General features: G+C 45.8%; 1 protein-coding gene across 2 annotated transcripts in view; it reads right to left on the reverse strand.

The window, feature by feature from the left end:
* Positions 1-15,000, reverse strand: part of LOC127002771 (heparan sulfate glucosamine 3-O-sulfotransferase 6-like) — a 147,505-nt gene that overhangs the window by 67,083 nt on the left and 65,422 nt on the right. For both annotated transcript variants that reach the window (XM_050868896.1, XM_050868897.1), the window contains exon 2: positions 3,696-4,279. In XM_050868896.1, the coding sequence (XP_050724853.1) occupies positions 3,696-4,137 (442 nt within the window). In that variant the 5' untranslated portion in view covers positions 4,138-4,279. The remainder of the gene's footprint in view (positions 1-3,695; positions 4,280-15,000) is intronic.

The following is a 15,000-nucleotide window of genomic DNA, read 5'->3' on the forward strand; positions in this document are numbered from 1 at the left end:
TGGTGGTGGTGGTGGTGGTGATGGTGGTGGTGGTGGTGATGGTGGTGGTGGTGATGGTGGTGGTGTAGGTGATGAAGTCTCTCCCGCAACATCAATTAGAGATCAAACTTAACACCCAAACTAAGCAAAGTTGTTGTTGTTTTTTGCTTTTTGGGTTTTTTTTTACAACAAAGGAGACAGCTCAAGGGCACACAAAAAAGGAAGCAATAATAAAAAAAAAAAGCCCGCTAACTGGTGATGAGGAACTAGAAAATGGAGTTGAATTCATGAAGTGTGAGTTTGTACAGCGTTGGTGATGGTGGTGGTGATGGTGGTGAGGGACTATGACTCATCACACCACCTAAGCGTCATATTAACACCCAAATTACCACAAACAAAAACAAAATGGTGATGAAGAACTAAGAATTAATATTGGTTTGAGTTTAACAGTGGTGTGGTGATGGTGGTGGTGGTGGTGATGGTGGTGGTGGTGGTGGTGGTGAAGGAGATGGAGGTAAATCATGACCCTCAGTACACCAAACTAACTCAAACTACAAAAAAAAAAAATATTGATGAACTAAAAAAAATAGAGTTGAATTTATTAAGGTAGAGTTTATGCAGTGGTGGTGGTGGTGGTGGTGATGAAGGCACTGGTGGTGGTGGTGGTGGTGGATCGCGGCCCTCAACACCCTTTAGGGACAGGTCAATATACTCAGGCGTCTTCTTTAGGGGCTGGCAAACAGGCTCCTTCAGGCTCGCACGATCGCGGGAGATTAAGATAGCCAGGCCCCGTCATCCGCTTATCTTGCTTCATTTTTATAGTCCCCCCTCCTCCTCGTCCTTTCCCTTCCCTTTCCTGCTCTTTCATTACTTTCCCTTCCCTTCCCTTTCCTTACTCTCTCTCCTCGTCCTTCCCTTTTCCTTACTCTCTCTCCTCGTCCTTCCCTTCCCTTCCCTTCCCTTGCCTTCTCTTACTTACTCTCCCTTCCCTTCCCTTCCCTTCCCTTCCCTTCCCTTTCCTGCTCTTTCATTACTTTCCCTTCCCTTCCCTTTCCTTACTCTCTCTCCTCGTCCTTCCCTTCCCTTCCCTTCCCTTCTCTTTCATTACTTTCCCTTCCCTTCCCTTTCCTTACTCTCTCTCCTCGTCCTTCCCTTTCCTTCCCTTCCCTTTCCTTCTCTTACTTACTCTCCCTTCCCTTCCCTTCCCTTCCCTTCCCTTTCCTTCTCTTTCATTACTTTCCCTTCCCTTCCCTTTCCTTACTCTCCCTCCTCGTCCTTCCCTTCCCTTTCCTTCTCTTTCCTTTCTTTTCATTCTCTTCCCTTCCCTTCTCTTTCATTACTTTCCCTTCCCTTCCCTTTCCTTACGCTTCCCTTCCTTACTGTTTCATTACTTTCCCTTCCCTTCCCTTTCCTTCTCTTCTCTATCCTTCCCTTTCCTTCCCTTCCCTTTCCTTCTCTTACTTACTCTCCCTTCCCTTCCCTTCCCTTCCCTTCCCTTTCCTTCTCTTTCATTACTTTCCCTTCCCTTCCCTTTCCTTACTCTCCCTCCTCGTCCTTCCCTTCCCTTTCCTTCTCTTTCTTACTTTCCCTTCCCTTCCCTTCCCTCTCCTTCTCTTTCATTACTTTCCCTTCCCTTCCCTTTCCTTACTCTTCCCTTCCTTACTGTTCCATTCCCTTCCCTTCCTGTTCCATCCCTTCCCTTCCCTCCGTCTTGTCCTTTCCTGTTCCGCTTTCCTATCCCGTCCCTTCCCTTCATGTTCCGTTCCCTTCCCTTCCTGTTCCGCCCCTTCCCTTCACTTCCCTTCCATTCCCGTCTCGTCCCTTCCCTTAACTTCCCATCCCCGCCGTTCTCTCTCCTCCTTCCATCCCGTGTCGGAGCTCTTCAAATGGCTGGACTCTATTCTGGAACTGTTCTACCAAACACTATACTTGCAGGGGCAGCGGGATTTTGTTGTTGTTTCTCTTTTTTGAACCCTTGAGCTGCCTCCTGTTCTATAAAAAAGTCGTATTATACATTTTTTTTCTCTCCTTTCTTCCCTGCGGACTTCTTAGCGTTTTCCCTTGATTGTTTTCGAGAGGCGATACGTTTCTGGACCTGCCTATGACTTAAACGAGCAGCGAGTAGCGGGCTTTTTTTATTATTGTTTACTTTTTTTGTGCCCTTGAGCTGCCTCCTGTCCTATAAAAAAGTCGTATTAAACACTATTTTATTTCCTTTCTTCCCTGCGGACTTCTCAGCGTTTTCCCTTGATTGTTTTTGAGAGGCGTTACGTTTCTGGACCTGCCTATGACTTAAACGAGCAGCGAGTAGCGGGCTTTTTTATTATTCTTTACTTTTTGTGTGCCCTTGAGCTGTATCCTTTGTTGTAAAAAAAAACATCTCTTCATTCGAGTTTGATATTTTTTCGACCAATCTATCAATTATTAACTGATGCCAGCGTGTTTTTTTCTCTTTTTATTCTTTTATTTACGTACCTTGAGCTGTCTCCTTTGTTATAAAAAAAACTCCATTCGATTTTGATATTTTTTCGACCAATGTATCAATTATTTACTGAAGCCAGCGTGTTTTTTTCTCTTTTATTCTTTTATTTACGTACCTTGAGCTGTCTCCTTTGTTGTAAAAAAAAAACTCTCCATTCGATTTTGATATTTTTTCGACCAATCTATAAATTATTAACTGAAGCCAGCGTGTTTTTGTTTTTTTTCTTCTTTTTTTCTCCTCCTTTACTGTAAAAATAAATATTCATGCACCACGGCCCAAGAAGACGATACTGATTGCCACACCTACGCCTACGCCTGGTATACGCTTCCACCTTCTTATTATTACGCAGCAAAACACTAAATGATGACGCAGAACCCGACGCACGCTGACGCCGACGCATTACCAAGAGCTCATTTCACTTTATTGGCACTCACGGAGACTCCACGCCTCGGCAACACTACCAAGGCGGCGTGAACCAGCCCGGGTGTTGCTGCATTTATGGCCCTCCAGACGCCGGCCGAGTGTTTAATGCCCGCCGACAGGGAGCCCCAGTACCCAACCCCCATCCTTCCCTTCCTTCCCGTCCCCCGCCCCGTCTAGTTGCCGAGCCCCGTAAGCATCGCCGCCCCGTGATGGACGGCATAAACCAGTCCGTGCGTGTGTTTATTGTCCCTATATATACTCACGCCGGGAAGGTTCAGCGCCCAGGGGAGGGGGCCGCCCGTCACGCCGCTCCCCTCACCCTTTGGATATACAAGAAAGTCATAGAAAGAAAGAAAACGGAACAAAAAAGCCTTCCATACCAGGAGCAGGGAAGTGCCGAGAAGAAAGAAAGGAATATCACGCCCGAAAAGTGATCCATGGCCCTGGGAGCAGCCAGTGCCACCACTCCATCATACCTGGCTCTCCTAACTGCCAGCCAGCCACCACCCCCTGGCAGTCTCTCTCTCTCTCTCTCTCTCTCTCTCTCTCTCTCTCTCTCTCTCTCTCTCTCTCTCTCTCTCTCTCTCTCTCTCTCTCTCTCTCTCTCTCTCTCTCTCTCTCTCTCTCTCTCTCTCTCTCTCTCTCTCTCTCCTGTTCATTCACCTTGTTCATTCACCTCATTATTATCTCTCTCTCTCTCTCTCTCTCTTATTTATTCTTTTTTTTTTTTTTTTTCATTTTTTTTTTTTTTTTTTTTATTTTCTTTTTATATAGTATGTGTGTGTCTCTCTCTCTCCCCCCGTGTACTCACCCAGCACCGTGTAGCCGCGGTCCGCGTACTGCGTCCAGAGCGGCGCCGCCTCCAGCACGGGGCTGCTGGAGGGGTCGCTGCCGCCCACCGCCTCCAGCTCCTGCAGCACCTCCGGCGGCGGCTCGGGGTCGGTGGGCACCGTGTTGTTGCAGCGCCAGTACTTCTTCTTGCAGGGCCCGCTGCGCCGCCGGTCCTCGGGCGGCGCCGTGGCGGCGGGCGGGTGCGTCGCGGCGCGGCTGGTGGCATTGAGCAACGGGCGGCTGAGCGCCAGGCTGCGGGGCCACGGCCGCTCCTGCGCCGCGCCGCCGCCGGGGTACTCGGGGCCCACCACGGCCAGGTGGGGGTCGTACTGGTAGTTGTAGCGGTCCAGCACGTAGAAGAAACACAGGAACAGCAGCAGGAAGCCCCCGAGGAGGCTGCAGAGACGGCGTGGCAGCAGCATGCCGCCACCGCCGCCGCCCCAGCAGGCAAGAGAAAGTCACCCGGGGCAGCAGGACACAGCGGCCTGCTCGTGCCTCACCATCACGCCGGCAGCAGGCACGCCCTCCACGCTGCCATCAGGACGCCCCCCCCGGCACCGCCACCTGCAAGACACACGGCGACAAGGTTAGCAGAGCGGCGCCGACCCCTCCGTGACGCGCTCAGTGCCCTCACCCACTGGCCTGCTGCCCTGGGCCGCGTCCACCCATCCGTCACCTCTCAGAACGGTCACGACTCACAGAACCGTGCCAATCTCTGAGTCATCACCTCCCTGAATCATCACCACACTCGCTCAACACCACACTCACCCATCTCCGCCCCACTCACTCATCACTACACTCACTGAATCGTCACCTCACTCCCTCTCTCCCTCCTTCTTCACTCACTCACTCACATAATCCTCACTCGCTCAGCTTCAAAGCCCAGTGCGTCATAAACCACTAAAAGTCAAAATTAATAATACTCGGACACTACTTTATTCACGGCCGAAGCTGTAAGGGCGGGTGTTGTCAGACGCTTCCGCCCTCACATCAACTAATTCCAAAGGCCGAAGAGAAGATCAGTCGGGTTATCATGAGTGTTTTTTTAGGTTCACGGTACAGAAGAAGGGTCAGACTACCACCAGGGTCATAAAACTACCACTGGAAATGCCTAAAACTCCCACGAAAGCCTTGTCAAATGTGTATGCTTGGGGATGGAATGTTTTTTAGGTTCACGGTACAGAGGAAGGGTTAGACTACCACCAGGGTCATAAAACTACCCCTGGAAATGCCAAAAACTCCCACGAAAGCGTTGTCAAATGTGTGTACTTGGGAGACGAAATTCTCAAACGCTTTCGCCTTTCACGTCAACTATTTTCAAAGGCCGAGTTATAATGAGTTTTTTTTTTTTTTTTTAGAGGAAATTTAATGAATACCACCCAAGAATACCACCAAAAACTTGAACTCCCACGAAAGCCTTGTCAAATGTATATGCTTGGGCGACGAAATGTTTTAACAGCATAGCCCAAAGTCCCTCCGGCCGTGAAAAAAGACGCACAAAAATGGTCGCGGGCGGGTTGGTGAGGCCGTGGAATCCCGGGTATTAGCGAGGCTCGGGAGAATTATTGGAAAATCTTGCCGCGGGGTCTTGTCTCCCCGCGGGCCCGTCATTGACAAGTGTCGCGTGTTATCAGCGACGACCAATTTCGCGGAGGACCAGAAAAAAATAACCCCCCTTTCCCCCCACCCCCTCCACCCGCCGCCAGAGGTCATGCCGGCAAGAAGAACGTCTGTCAATTTTCTTTATAGATATTACGCTTCGGACGTGTTTGTGTTTTCTTTCTTGACCAAGGGCCGAAAATATAATAGGAAAACACTCAAACCAAGATAGAGTAAAGAAGAGAGTATCAGTTGATTTATCTGACGTACTGATCCTCCCTTCCTCCCACTCCCCTCCCCTCCCCCTCCCTCCCCTCCTCTCCCCTCCCCTCCGATGTACTGATGCTCCCTTCCTCCCCCTCCCCTCCCCTCCCCTCCCCCGTAGGAAGGAGGAACTACCCACATGCTGTCCTGAAGACCACCCATCAACCCGGACTAGGTCAAACTCCCTACAATGGAGCAAAGATGAGTTCCAGAGGACAGCATGAGCCAAAACAAGATAGCGCTACCATAAAAAAGCACTTGCTTGCATCACGTACTTGCTTGGGCCGACCAACAGGCCCTTCAAGACAGCCTACTGATGCAACAGGCCGAACGTAAAATAAATATATAAAAAAAATTATTGAAGCCTTTTCGAGAGTTTACCACACAGAGAAAGTGATGAAAGAACGAAGATCCTGATTAACTCTTGCATAAGGAAGTTGGACAGCACAGGGATGAAAGAGTGAAATTCTGGTTAACTCTTGTATTAGGAAGATGGACAGCACAGGGATGAAAGAGTGAAATTCTGGTTAACTCTTGTATTAGGAAGATGGACAGCACAGGGATGAAAGAGTGAAATTCTGCTTAATTCATACATCGGGAAAATGAACAGCACAGGAATGAAAGAACGAAAATATTGGTTAACTCTTGCATCACGAAGTTGGACAAGACAGGAATGAAAGAGGGATGAGAAGCTAGTTAACATTTGTATAAGGAAGTAAGACGCCACGAGAATGAAAGAGTGAAGATCCTGGTTAACTCTTGCATTAGAAAGATGGACAGCATTAGGATGAGAGAGTGAAGATCCAGTAACCTTTGCATCAGGACGTTGGACAGCACAGGGATGAAGGGTGAAATTCTGGATAACTCTTGCATTAGAAAGCTGAACCGCAGAGCCATAAAAGAGTGAAAATCCTGGTTAACTCTTGCATTAGGAAGTTGGACCGCACAGGGATAAAAGAGTGAAAATCCTGGTTAACTCTTGCATTAGGAAGTTGGACCGCACAGGGATAAAAGAGTGACAATCCTGGTTAACTCTTGCATTAGGAAGTTGGACCGCACAGGCATAAAAGAGTGAAAATCCTGGTTAACTCTTGCATTAGGAAGTTGGACCGCACAGGGATAAAAGAGTGAAAATCCTGGTTAACTCTTGCATTAGGAAGTTGGACCGCACAGGGATAAAAGAGTGAAAATCCTGGTTAACTCTTGCATTAGGAAGTTGGACCGCACAGGGATAAAAGAGTGAAAATCCTGGTTAACTCTTGCATTAGGAAGTTGGACCGCACAGGCATAAAAGAGTGAAAATCCTGGTTAACTCTTGCATTAGGAAATTGGACAGCACAGATTCAATAGAAGGTCTTGCGCAGTGAGGTAACAGTAAAGGTCGACCATGCAGTTAGTAAGTCCAGAAGAGCATTGAACTTGAAAATAACGATAGAATTGCCTCGATATTCGTTTTCTTTGGACATAACGGATTTTCCCAGTCCCCGCGGCGGCTGGGAAATGAAAATCGAAGTAAAAAGAATATTGCTGCCAAAAAATATAATTGCTTGCCCAGAAAAATATAAATAGCCAGGCTTCCGCTTCCATCATAAAAACGGCGAATTGGCAATAAGCATGAATTTCTGAGTCAAAAAATCACCTTCAGAATATTGACTTGCACACACACACACACACACACACACACACACACACACACACACACACACACACACACACACAGAAAGATAGACAAATAGACAGACTTAGAGAGATAAACACACACACACACACACACACACACACACACACACACACACACACACACACACACACACAGAAAGATAGACAAATAGACAGACTGAGAGAGATAAACACACACACACACACACACACACACACACAGAAAGATAGACAAATAGACAGACAGAGAGAGATAAACACACACACACACACACACACACACACACACACACACACACACACACACACACACACACACACACACACAGAAAGATAGACAAATAGACAGACAGAGAGAGATAAACACACACACACACACACACACACACACACACACACACACACACACACACACACAGAGAGAGATAAACACACACACACACACACACACACACACACACACACACACACACACACACACACACACACACACACACACACACACTCAGCCACTCAGACCTTCGTTCATTTTGCCTCTTTTTTTTCTTTTTTTTTTCTTTCATCTATTCATATTTTTTTCTTTTTTTCTTTTCTTTCGTTTATTCATCGCGGACTCATTTGAGAGGATCAAATCGTTTTTAATAACTTAAGTTTTCAGCCTTTCGTACGATTCTCTTCATAAAACTCACTCCTTCATTAGTTCTGTATTGGAGTAGCAAAAATGTCCCTTCGTGTATGTGTGTGTGTGTGTGTGTGTGTGTGTGTGTGTGTGTGTGTGTGTGTGTGTGTGTGTTTTAACCTTCATCTGTCAGCACTCGGTAAAAAAATATTGGCATAACATTTATCAGCATTGACATTTTTTTACGGCACAAACAAACACTTAAATGTCTCACTAGTCACTCCTGATTGATTTCTTTCGCGTGAGAGTATAATAAAAACATCATTAACATCCATCACGTATAAGTAATCCATTCCAGCATCAGCGAGGGTCATAGCAATCCTAAGTTCATAAAACAACAAACAAAACATCTGCTCCATCTCGTAAAACATCGGTCATAAATTACTAATCCATTCCAGCATCTGTGTGGCGAAAAACATAACCATAAACAAACAACAACACTCATAACAATCATACGTTCATAACACAACAAACATAACATCTGCTGCATCGTAAAACATCCCTCATATACAACTAATCCATTCCAGCATCTGTGTGGCGAAGAACATAACCATAAACAAACAACAACACTCATAACAATCATACGTTCATAACACAACAAACATAGACTGGTATTACAAGACACTTACTTTTCACATCAGCAGTTTCTAAAAGTTAAGAAAGGGATCAATCGGGTTCTAATGAGTGTTTTTTTTAGGTTCATGCTACAGAAGAAGTGTCAAACCACCACCAGGGTCATAAAACTACTCCTGGAAATGCCCACAACTCCTACGAAAGCCTTGTTAATTATGTGTTCTTGGGCAGCGAAATGTCTTATAATACAACCCATAACATTGCTGCATCTCGTAAAACATCCCTTATATATTACTAATCCATTCCAGCATCCGTGTGGCGAAGAGCATAACCATAACAAACAGCAACAGTCATAACAATCATACGTTCATAACACAACTAACTTAACATCTGCTACATCTCGTAAAACATCCCTCATATATTACTAATCCATTCCAGCATCCGTGTGGCGAAGAGCATAACAACAAACAACAAACAGCAACAGTCATAACAATCATACGTTCATAACACAACTAACTTAACATCTGCTGCATCTCGTAAAACATCCCTTATATATTGCTAACCCATTCCAGCATCCGTGTGGCGAAGAGCATAACCACAACAAACAGCAACAGTCATAACAAACATACGTTCATAACACAACTAACTTAACATCTGCTACATCTCGTAAAACATCCCTTATATATTACTAACCCATTCCAGCATCCGTGTGGCGAAGAGCATAACAACAACAAACAATAACAATCATAACAATCATACGTTCATAACACAACTAACTTAACATCTGCTACATCTCGTAAAACATCCCTTATATATTACTAACCCATTCCAGCATCCGTGTGGCGAAGAGCATAACCACAACAAACAATAACAATCATAACAAACAGCAACATAACACAACAAACATAACCAACATTTGCTGCATCTCGTAAAACATCCCTCATGATAACTAAGCCACACCATCGTTAGTTTGGCGCATAAAACACATAACACTCATAAGTATAACTATGACAAAAGTATAAATAATAGTAATGTCTTGTTCAGCATCCATTAGTAACCTCGTCCATTTAATTAACATGTCAACATCAAATACCAATACAATTAATACGGTTACTTATGAACATACAAAAAAAAGCTCGTATAATTATTCCATCCAACATGTTTAATTATTTTGATCCATTATGAAGTTTTTATCACTAATATCGTTCCTGTATTAAACACGTCCGCATCAAATTAATAAATACGGTTACTAATAAGCATTCCATAGATAACAGCTCGTATATTCCATTCTACATGTCTAATTGCACTTCATTAACTTTCCATTACTAGTATCTTTCCCGTAATCAACATGCCAGCATCAAATTAATTAACAGTTACTAATAAGCATTTCATAGATAACAGCTCGTATATTCCATTCTACATGTCTAATTGCACTTCATAATTAACTTTCCATTACTAGTATCTTTCCCATAATCAACATATCAACATCAAATTAATTAATAGTTACTAATAAACATACAAAATACAGTTCGTATATACCATCCAATGTCTGATAGTGGTCCATTATATACTTTTCATTACCAGTATCATTCCTGTAATAAACACGTACACACTTCAAATCAATAAATACAGTTACTAATAAACATACAATAAAAAACTCCTATTACCATCCCACATGTCTAATTGTGCTTCATTATTAACTTTTCATTACCAGTACCGTTCCTGTAGCCAACACGTCCGCATCCAATGAATATCCAAAGCTAATATCGATGTTAGCGTCCACAGACTCGTCCCCGTAATAACATCAGCGCCAACAAACTCGCAGCCCGTTGTCGAGGCATCAGCGGTTAATGAATTACGAAACAGCCACTGAAGCTCGTGACATCCTCATTATGTATTATCATGCGTAGAGCTGGTAACTAACTCAACCCTGAATAACTTAACCCACTAACAACCCACTAACTCAACCAAATAACTTTACACCCACAATCTCAACCCACTAACTTTACACCCACTAACTCACCCCACTAACTGAACACACACTAACAACTCCCACTAACTCAACCCCCCACTAACTCAACCCCCACTTACTCAACCCCCACTAATTCAACCCCCACTAACTCAACCCCCACTAACTCAACCCCCACTAACTCAACCCCCACTAACTCAACCCCCACTAACTCAACCCCCACTAACTCAACCCCCACTAACTCAACCCCCACTAACTCAACCTCCACTTACTCAACCCCCACTAACTCAACCCCCACTAACTCAACCCCCACTAACTCAACCACCACTAACTCAACCCACACTAACACAACCCCCACAAACTCAACACCCACTTACTCAACCCCAACTAATTCAACCCCCACTAACTCAACCCCCACTAACTCAACCCCCACTAACTCAACCCCACTAACTCAACCCCCACTAACTCAACCCCCACTACTCAACCCCACTAATTCAACCCCACTAACTCAACCCCCACTAACTCAACCCCAACGAACTCAACCCACACTAACTCAACCCCCCCTTACTCAACCCCCCACTAACTCAACCCCCACTAACTCAACCCCCACTAACTCAACCCCCACTAACTCAACCCCCCACTAACTCAACCCCCACTAACTCAACCCCCACTAACTCAACCCCCACTTACTCAACCCCCACTAACTCAACCCCCACTAACTCAACCCCCACTAACTCAACCCCCACTAACTCAAACCCCACTAACTCAACCCCCACTAACTCAACCCCCACTAACTCAACCCCCACTAACTCAACCCCCACTAACTCAACCCCCACTAACTCAACCCCCACTAACTCAACCCCCACTAACTCAACCCCCACTAACTCAACCCCCACTAACTCAACCCCCACTAACTCAACCCCCACTAACTCAACCCCCACTAACTCAACCCCCACTAACTCAACCCCCAGACATTAACTTAAAACCATGAAACCAGTATCACCACATAGCCGCACAGAAGCAAGACCTTTCCACATAACTCGTTTAAGTCCATAATTCTCACCAGCAACATTAAGAGGCAACAGAAAGACCCCTAAATCATCTCTCTGTAACCATTCATTGCCTCAAAAGAGTATTTACTAAGCGGCGGATATACTCAGGTCCCGCCCCTTAAATCCTTCCTAACGACCCTTCCCAACAATAGTTCCCAGTACCTTTTATCATCATTATTTTCAACAGGACGCGTGATTTATACCCAGAAGCAGCCAGTCAGTCAGGGAGTTACGGTTACCAGGAGCTGAACGCCATCGATTACTTCCCAGAACACTAATGGTACTTTCTCCCACCCCTTGGTCAGGCAGGCAGGCAGGCAATTAATCCGTCAGTCAGTCAGTCAGTCAGTCAGTCAGTCGGTCAGTCAGTCAAGGTCCCCAGCTGTCCTAGAACACTAACTGCCATACTTAAGCCTAAAGTGACCAAAATTAAGCTATCTAAGTGTACTAGTGAACCGTGCTGTCAGCTCTACCACCAGGCTCATAAAACTACCCCTGGAAATACTAACACAACTCTGAGGAAGTTTTATCCTGGGTCAACAGAAGCCTTGCCAAACCATCATTAGGCTCGTAAAACTACCCATGGACATACTAACACATCCTCTACGAAAGCCTTATCAAATGTGGGTGTGCAGAAGCCTTGTCAAACCATCACTGGGCTCGTAAAACTACCCATGGAAATACTGATACAACCTCTACAAAAGCCTTATACAATGTGAGTGCGCAGAAACCTTGTCAAACTATCACTAGACTCATAAAACTACCCATGGAAATACTAACACAACCTCTACGAAAGCCTTATCAAATGCGAGTGTATAAGAGCTGCTATGTTTGAGAATCTGGATCCTGAGTATGCCTTCCTGACCCAAAAAATGAAGACTAACAGCCGATTTACACGTTAACAAGGCAATCAGACCGTCAATTCAGGCAATCAGGTGGACACAGAACTCAAAGAGGACACATACACCATCTGGGCAGACCCTCACCGGCTCCCACGACCGCCAGGCATCACCAATAGGACAGTGATTGGCCCCCCTCGGTCGCCACTCATCGCCCGTCCGCTTCACCCTAAACAGCTTCCAAGAACGGGCGAGTTACCCCTCCGCGAGCCAGCAGGAGGGAGGTTGAGAGGTGACCGCTGGCTGCCCGAACCTTATATGTGTCCGTGGGGTTTCTGATCCCTATACCAGCGTTTATGGGCGTATTCTGATCCTGTCTTTCTGCTAGATTTATAGAGAGATAGCCAAGCATCTTTCATCTTGATTATGCGGTTCAGTTCAGGTCAGCTTACTATAGAGCGTCCCGGTAGCAGCGGGGATCATGTTTCTTAATGGTCCCTCTAAGCGAGAAAAATGAGAAAAAATCATAACTCACGCAAACCATTTCATAATATATATCACAGCATTTTCGATCAGTTTATGCATCATCTATTTTGGGGGGTTTATATCATGGCACAAATTTGGCCCGTAGCTGCTACACGGTAAAGCCACAAATTTGGCCCGTCGCTGCTACACGGTAAAGCCACAAATTTGGCCCGTCGCTGCTACACGGTAAAGCCACAAATTTGGCCCGTCGCTGCTACACGGTAAAGCCACAAATTTGGCCCGTCGCTGCTACACGGTAAAGCCACAAATTTGGCCCGTCGCTGCTACACGGTAAAGCCACAAATTTGGCCCGTAGCTGCTACACGGTAAAGCCACAAATTTGGCCCGTCGCTGCTACACGGTAAAGCCACAAATTTGGCCCGTAGCTGCTACCGGGTTAAGGTGTTAGAATCTGTGCAGAGAAGGATGACAAAGGTGATTCACGGGTTAAGAAACTTGCCATATGAGGATAGACTTCAACATTTTTTTATTATTTTATTCTCTAGGAAGGTGAAGACTGCGAGGAGACTAGATGGATGTTTAATAATAGATGAGGGATATTAATGAGGGGGATGTTAGTAATTGATTTTTCAGCATCAGGTATTATTTTCAAACTATGGTCACACACACACACACACACACACACACACACACACACACACACACACACACACACACACCATCGCTTTCATTTCCTCATCGCCTGTTCGTCCCTCCTCCTCCTCCTCCTCCTCCTCCTCCACATTTCCTCCGTTTCCATTATTTCATCGTTTCAATTATCTCCCTCCCTCCTCCTCCTCCTCCTCCTCCTTCTCTTCCTCCCTCCATTGTCCTCAGAAAGGTAAAGGTGCTTTGTCAATTGTCTTCTTCTCCTCCTCCTCCTCCTCCTCCTCCTCCTCCTCCTCCTCCTCATCTTCCTCCTTTCACCACCTTTCTACTTACTGTTTTTTTTTCTCCTCCTTGTTCTACCCTTACTCTCCTCCTCCTCCTCCTCCTCCTCCTCCTCCTCCTCCTCCTACTCCTCATCTTCCTCCTTTCACCTCCTTTCTACTTACTGGGTTTTTTTTCTCCTCCTTGTTCTACCCTCTCCTCTTCCTCCTCCTCCTCCTCCTCCTCCTCCTCCTCCTCCTCCTCCTCCTCCTCCTCCTCCTCCTCCTCCTACTCCTCATCTTACTCCTTTCACCTCCTTTCTACTTACTGTTTTTTTTTCTACTCCTTGTTCTACTCCTCTCCTCCTCCTGTTCCTCCTCCTCCTCCTCCTCCTCCTCCTCCTCCTCTCCTCCTACTCCTCCTCCTCCTCCTCCTCCTCCTCCTCCTCCTCCTCCTCCTCCTCCTCCTCCTCCTCCTCCTCCTCCTCCTCATCTTTCTCCTTCCTCCTCCTTACTACTTACTGTTTTTTGTTCTCCTCCTTGTACTCGGATTACCCTCCTCCTCCTCCTCCTCCTCCTCCTCCTCCTCCTCCTCCTCCTCCTACTCCTCATCTTCCTCTTTTCACCTCCTTTCTACTTACTGGGTTTTTTTTCTCCTCCTTGTTCTACCCTTACTCTCCTCCTCCTCCTCCTCCTCATCCTCCTCCTCCTCCTCCTCCTCCTCCTCATCGTCCTCCTTTCACCTCCTTTCTACTTACTGTTTTTTTTTCTCCTCCTTGTTCTACCCTTACTCTCCTCCTCCTCCTCCTCTTCCTCCTCCTCCTCTTCTTCCACCTCCTCCTCTTCCTCCTCCTCTTTCTCTTCCTTCCTCCATTGTCCTCAGAAAGGTAAAGGTGCTTTGTCAATTGTCTCCTCCTCCTCCTCCTCCTCCTCCTCCTCCTCCTCCTCCTCCTCCTCCTCCTCCTCCTCTTCCTACTCCTCCTCCTCCTCTTCCTCCTTTTTACACACAAATTGTCTTCTTTTCCTTTATTTATTTTGTACTTTTTTTTCTTCCTTTTTTATGTTAATTTTTATCTTCTTTCGACAAGTTTTAATTAAAAGAATTCTCTCTCTCTCTCTCTCTCTCTCTCTCTCTCTCTCTCTCTCTCTCTCTCTCTCTCTCTCTCTCTCTCTCTCTCTCTCTCTCTATCTATCTATCTATCTATCTATCTATCTATCAGTATCTGTTTATCTATCTCTATTTATGCTTATCTATCT

This window comes from Eriocheir sinensis, chromosome 24 (assembly GCF_024679095.1).
Source record: "Eriocheir sinensis breed Jianghai 21 chromosome 24, ASM2467909v1, whole genome shotgun sequence".
NCBI lineage: Eukaryota > Metazoa > Arthropoda > Malacostraca > Decapoda > Varunidae > Eriocheir > Eriocheir sinensis.